We start from the raw sequence: 6,000 nt of genomic DNA on the forward strand, positions 1-6,000 counted from the left end.
GGGATCATGACCTGAGCTGAAGGTGGAGGCTCTAACCTATTGAGCCATCCAGGCACCCCTCTGCTTTTTTTTTTTTTTTTTTAAGATTTTTTAAAAAATTTGACAGAGTCACAGCCAGAGAGGGAACACAAGCAGGGAGAGTGGGAGAGGGAGAAGCAGGCTTCCCGCCGAGCAGGGAACAGGGAGTGCAATGTGGGGCTCAATACTAGGACTCTGGGACCATGACCCTAGACATAGGCAGACGCCCAATGACTGAGCCACCCAGGTGACCCTGCCTTTTTTTTTTTTTTTTTTTAATGGAGATACAACTCATGTAACAAAGGTAACTATCGTAAAACGTACCTACAGTTCAGTGGTATCTAGTTCACAGTGTTCACAACCATCACTTTACCTAGTTCCAAAGTACTTTCCTCCCCGCAAAGGAGACCTGCGCCCATCCCCCCAGCCCCCAGCACTCAGTCACTTGTCCACTCTCGATCTCCGTGGAGGTGATTTTCCCAGGCTTTTCTTAGAAATGGAGTCGTACGCTTTGTTAACTTTGGTGTCTGACTGTTTTCATTCAGCATCTTGTTTTCGAGATTCGGGGCACGGACTCCTGCCTCATTCCTTCCCCCAGCTGAAGTGTTCTGCTGTTGGGACCTAACTATACCGAGTCTGTCGCTTGCCTGTGGCGGGACACTCGGCTGCTGGGGATGTCTGTGCCCACGTCCTTGCTTGAGCACCTGTTTTCACTTGTTCCGGTTCTACCCAGGAGCGACTGTGCTGAGAGACGAGGCAATGCTAGCGTTTGACTGTGTTTGTGTTGGCGGGGGAGTGCTTCCCTCCATGTGGGTATAACGGTGCGGTGGGGTCTGAGGGTCCCCCACCCGGGGCTGGGTGCCAGCCACTGAGCCCCACATGCGGTGAGTGATGGAGAGCTGTATCCACGTCTTCCTGCTGCCTGTCCTTCTCTGCCTGCTTACCCCAGCCCCCCAACCTGTCCTCTCTCCTTAACAGATGTGCCTGTGGAGAAGCTGGCCACCATGCCCGCCTTGCGCAGCGTCAACCTCCGCTTCAACCCCCTGAGCCCTGAGGTGCGCGTCATCGCTCCGCCACTCATCAAGTTCGACATGCTCGTGTCCCCTGAGGGTGCCCGACCCCCTCCACCTTAGGCCTCTCTCCTCATGGCCACCCGGTGAGGGACTGAGGCCACCTGGGCTGGCACCCTGAGGGAAGGGCGTCCCACAGGCCCCTGGGAGGCCAAGCCTGGGGTGGGGGGAGCTGGGGGCGGGTGGGACAGAGAGCACGTGCTGGGAGGGGGCCCAGCTGGCTCTGGATAGATAGCTTAGAGCAGTAGTGGGCCCTGGGGTCCCCTGAGGCTGGAGCCTGGATGCTGGGCGCCCGCAGCTTCTGTGTGCATCTGGACAGACGCCTACCCTCTACGAGACTTGTTTGGGCAAAGGGGCAGCGGTGGGGGTGGGGGCCTTTGCCAGTCCTTTGAGCTCCTTGAAGGCTTTTTGGGCAACATATGCCTTCAGGTTGTCTTCAGGCCATCAGGCTCCTTCGGAGCCCGCAGATCACTTTCTGGGCCACTGTGGGTTTGAGGCCTTGCTTCTGGCGCTGAAAGCCAGCCGCCACTCTGAGAGGACTAGAAGACAACCTCCCTCTGCTTATTGCTTCCTGAGGACTGACCTGCATTGGGCCCTCTATGGAGCGCCATCCACAGCCCCGTGGGTCTCTAGATTGGCGGGAGCCGGTGCCAGGAGTCGTGGGAACGCTGTGGGGAGAGTGTGGCTCTGCTCGAGCCAGGCTGCGGATGTTTATAGAGGAGCCCAAGGCCCATCAGTCCAGGAAGAGGAGCAGATTGGGTCCTTCGTGATGAAGACATGAGCTGGGCAGGCAGTTCTAAGGGTTCCGCAGGACAGATGAGGTGTGCCTGGCATCAGCCCTTGAGCCACGCAGGAGGTGGCCCAGGAGAAGCCAAGCCAGTCGTACCTGTGGCTTGGGTACAAGGTGGTTGGCTACCACCATGGTCTCCTTCTGGCAGCAGCCTGGCCGCCGCCTCATTGGTCCCCCGGGGGGGGCAGAACACACTGTAGACCTTCGGATTTGTGGCTAGCCAGCTCCCAAGCCTCCACCCAAAACCCTGCACCTAGTCATTTCTGGGCCCTCCACTTGGGGTCTAGGATGTGGCCAGGCCATAGGACTGGGACTGAGGGGTTTCCTGGGACATGGGATTGCAGTGCTCCCGCTGAGACAATACCTGGCAAACAGGGACAGCTGGTTTCCTATGAGCAAGGGACTTGGGACTCTTGCTGATCATATCTGTGGTGTGGAGAACCCTGACCTCTTGATCCCCCAGGCATCCACCTCCCACCTTCTCATCTGTGGAGCCAACAGACTCAGAGCCCACCTGGCCTGGATCTTTGTCTTGGTCTGTGGGAGATAGCTGAGACCCCAGGACATGGTGCAGACCAGGCCACCCAACCCTACATCCAAACATTGAAAGCCACACTTCCATGCCCATGGTTAAGCTTCTTCCAATCCCAGACCCTCCTCCTCAGAATGCCGTGTTCCTTGTCCCCTCCCCAGCCCTGGGGCCCGCCTCTGCCCAGGCCTCCTGCCTCCTAGCCAGACTGACAGGTTGGACCATTGTTGGCTCAGAGTGCTCAGCGTCCCAAGAGATGCTGTGTTGACTGTGCTCTGGGAAAGGGGTTTGCAGGCCAGGGAGATCCAGATGGATCTTCCGGCCTGCAGGGCTCAGCTGTGGACAAGTGGGAACTGTGGCCCCGTCCGGACTGGCCTGGCCTCCCAACCCTGTGTCGCGGCATCAAAGAAGAAGTGCACTTTTCTGAGAGGCACAAAGGCACTGTGTGGCCAGAGCCTCGCAACCCAGAGTGTGATCTGGGGACCAGCAGCACTGGCATCTATGGGAACTTGTTAGAAATGCAGAATCCCAGGCCCCACGCCAGACCTCCAGCAGCAGCACCTGCGTTTCAACAAGATTCCTAGGTGATTCCTAGAAGCACTTTATCGTTTGAGAAGCCAGGGCCTAGGTGTGACCCTGGGCTCATCCTTGGAGTGGAGGACAGAGGTTTCAGCCCTCCCCCTGCTACTCCAGGTCTCTGAGGCTGTGCCCACTCCCATCCCTAAACCAGCCCCAGGACACCCCAGGCCTCTCAGATCTTTTCAGAGTCTGCATGACTCTTGCAGCAAAGGGAATGATCTGAAGTCCTCAGGAGATGAGGGTTGAGTTTGCCTGGCCCTCTGGCCACTGCCTTCCTGGTTACCCTCTGCATAGCCAGCTCCTGCTTCCCTACATCCTCACATCGGGCCCTTTTGAAGGGGTTACTTCTGGAAGTTGTTTTCTACTCTGCTGGGAGAGTCTTCCCTTGCCTGTGTGGGAAAGCCTGAGGTGCAGAAGCCCCCAGATCAGAGCCCACAGTGTAAATGAGCCCTTAGCTTCAGTCTGCAATAAAGAACGCTTTAGTTTCATCTGCTTGCTTGGTGCTGGGTTCCTTCTTTCCGCACAGAAAACCCCCGCCCCGCCCTGTAGCCTGCGTGTCAAACCTGAGGGGCTCCTTTTGTTGAAAGCTTGAGCTTCAAAAGGAGTCACCCTAGGGTGATACTCAGAATAATTACAGGCTGCTGCAGAGGTGACCAGGTAGATGTGATACATGGCTTGGAACTGTGCTATTACAAGACCGCCAGACCCCCAGCCCCGGCTGGGACCACAGACCTGGGAAAGGATGAAGGCACCTGCTGTCCCTCAGTTTCTCCCTTACCAATGCAAGAAATGACACCCTTAGCAGTTCGTTCCTCAGTGTCTGTGGCTCTCAGAGAGAGGCCTCTGGACCAGCACACCTAGGGAGCCGGCCAGCTGTGCACATTCTTGGTCCCTGCCCCGATCTCCAGAATCCGACACGGGGTGGGCCGGCACCCTGTTTCATCAAGACTTCCGGGGCGTCCGCTACCTGCTCAAGTTAGAGTTCGGAGTTCAAGTCAAATTTTGTTTCCTAAATCTGAAAGGTTTCCTGAGTTTATTCTGAGTTGTGGGCCACCCATATGTAACAACACTGAGGTTAGTGGGTACCAGGCAGCGTCTAAGCACACGGCAGAGCTGAACTCATTTGACCCTGTAACAACCCGAGCAGGCTGGGAGTTGGACAGATCGCGTTCCCTCTCCAGGCCTATTTCCTGTTGATAAGGAGACTGCACCAGAAGATCCCTGAAGGCCTTTCTGGAACATTGATCCCTATTTCTTGATTCTGGGGCCTTGCTGTATCTGTCCCTTGTGGATGAGCCTGGACACAAACTGCCCACCCCTCGCCCCAAAGCTCAGAGGACTCCCATTTCTTCTGGTCGAACTCTGGGTCGCCGAAAATCGCACAGGCTCGGCCGCTTGGTGAGACAAAGCTCCGCCTCGAGAGCATCTGACTAGTAAGTGTGTCCCGTGGGATGACAGAAATCACGGCAATTAGATTTCGGAGTGTGATTTCAGGTGGGTTTTCAATGCAGTGGAGGATGGACACCTTGACTGAGACTAGGTGAGGATTATGGTCTGGTTTGGGATGGGCGGACACAGCAGAGGGGCATTTGGAGACAAGGAAATCAGAGTCTGTAAGATGTAAACTCTTGCGATGCTATTTACTGAAGAATTGAGTGGTTTTTTCCTTTAAATGATTCAGGAAGCCCCGGAATGAACAATAAAGTTATTTACAACTTCCCTTTCTCAGGCAGGAGTTTCCTGGAACGATACCATTATGTTGAAGAAGGCAGGGGTATAACCAAGTCTAATGAATGTAGACAGGTGTGTGGGACTCGAGGTTTTTTTTTTTTTTTAAGTATTACTGAGATGTAATTAATATATACATTATGTTAGCTTCAAGTCTTCAAGTGTCCACGATACTGAGTCTCTGTAGCTATTGTGAAAAGAACAGCACCAGAATTCTGGTAACATCCATCACGGCACATAGAGGATACTGATTCTTGGTCTCACCAAAATACCGTGTGGGACCCTAGAGCCCTCCTTTGGAGCTGCCTTTTACACCAAACGTGCCTCTTGCTTCTCAGAAAGCCAGCCCTGGCGTGGAGAGTGGCTCCTGGGAGGGTTTTGCCCCAGAATCCCTGAGCGTAGCCCTGGGAGAGATGCCAAGGCCAGGACGGACGGGGACCAGGAGCAGCGAGACCATGCTAGGAACCTGTGTCTCAGCGCCAGGTGTGCTGGACCCCTCTTAGGAAAGGGCCACGAGCTGGCTGCCTGAGGTCTGGGCGAGAGCACCCATGGAGCTCCTGGTCCTTATGAGCACCAGGAAGGCACCTGGATGTTTCTCCATTACTCTTAGCAGTCCCCCTCCTGATGCCTGCTGTACCGATGAGGAAGCCGGCTCAGTTTGGGGCTTAGCATGGGCCTGGGAAGGAGCAGAGCCGGGGTCTGAACAGGGAGACCAGCTCAGACAGGATAAGCATTGCCGTCTCCAGCTCGCACGCTTCCTTTCCCATCACAGTCCCATGAAGAGGCCTCTCTGTGCCTTACTCTCATCTGAAAAGTGGGTGCTACCCCTGCCTTCCTTCCCTAACGTCAGAGGGCTTCACAACAGATGGTGCAGGTAAGCAGCGCTGGGGGCGCCACCGCACACCCATCTCGCACACTCGAACATTCCTCTCCCAGCAGAGCACCACTGCCTCATGTGAGCCCAGCCTTCCCTGCTGAGAACCTCACGGGGTCCGGACAGGGCCGCGCTGCTTGTCACGCAGCTCCGGGGCACACCGGGTGCCGGTGGGAGGCTGACTCCCACAGGGCACAAGAGGACAGACAGATTCCTCCCCACACCGACTCACCCCACCTTCACAGTTCGGGCACCCCTGAAGCTCTGTCGCAGGCCTTGGCTCAGGGCCCGCCGGGGCTGATGGCAGACTGTGTGTACATCTGAATTCTTACAGCCAAGGGCCTGGGCACCCTCACTCCTGTAGACCAGAAGCCTGGCAAGGTGGGTGTCTTCAAGGGTGGATGTGGCGGGG

The 6,000-nt window shown here is 56.0% G+C and overlaps 1 protein-coding gene across 8 annotated transcripts in view; it reads left to right on the forward strand.

Annotated features, from left to right (window-relative positions):
* Positions 1–3,478, forward strand: part of LRRC20 (leucine rich repeat containing 20) — a 111,254-nt gene extending 107,776 nt beyond the window's left edge. For all 8 annotated transcript variants that reach the window (XM_059170033.1, XM_059170029.1, XM_059170032.1 and 5 more), the window contains one exon: positions 997–3,478. In XM_059170033.1, the coding sequence (XP_059026016.1) occupies positions 997–1,151 (155 nt within the window). In that variant the 3' untranslated portion in view covers positions 1,152–3,478. The remainder of the gene's footprint in view (positions 1–996) is intronic.
* Positions 3,479–6,000: the final 2,522 nt, after the last annotated feature.

The sequence above is a fragment of the Mustela lutreola genome, chromosome 4 (genome assembly GCF_030435805.1).
Source record: "Mustela lutreola isolate mMusLut2 chromosome 4, mMusLut2.pri, whole genome shotgun sequence".
Taxonomy (NCBI): Eukaryota; Metazoa; Chordata; class Mammalia; order Carnivora; family Mustelidae; genus Mustela; species Mustela lutreola.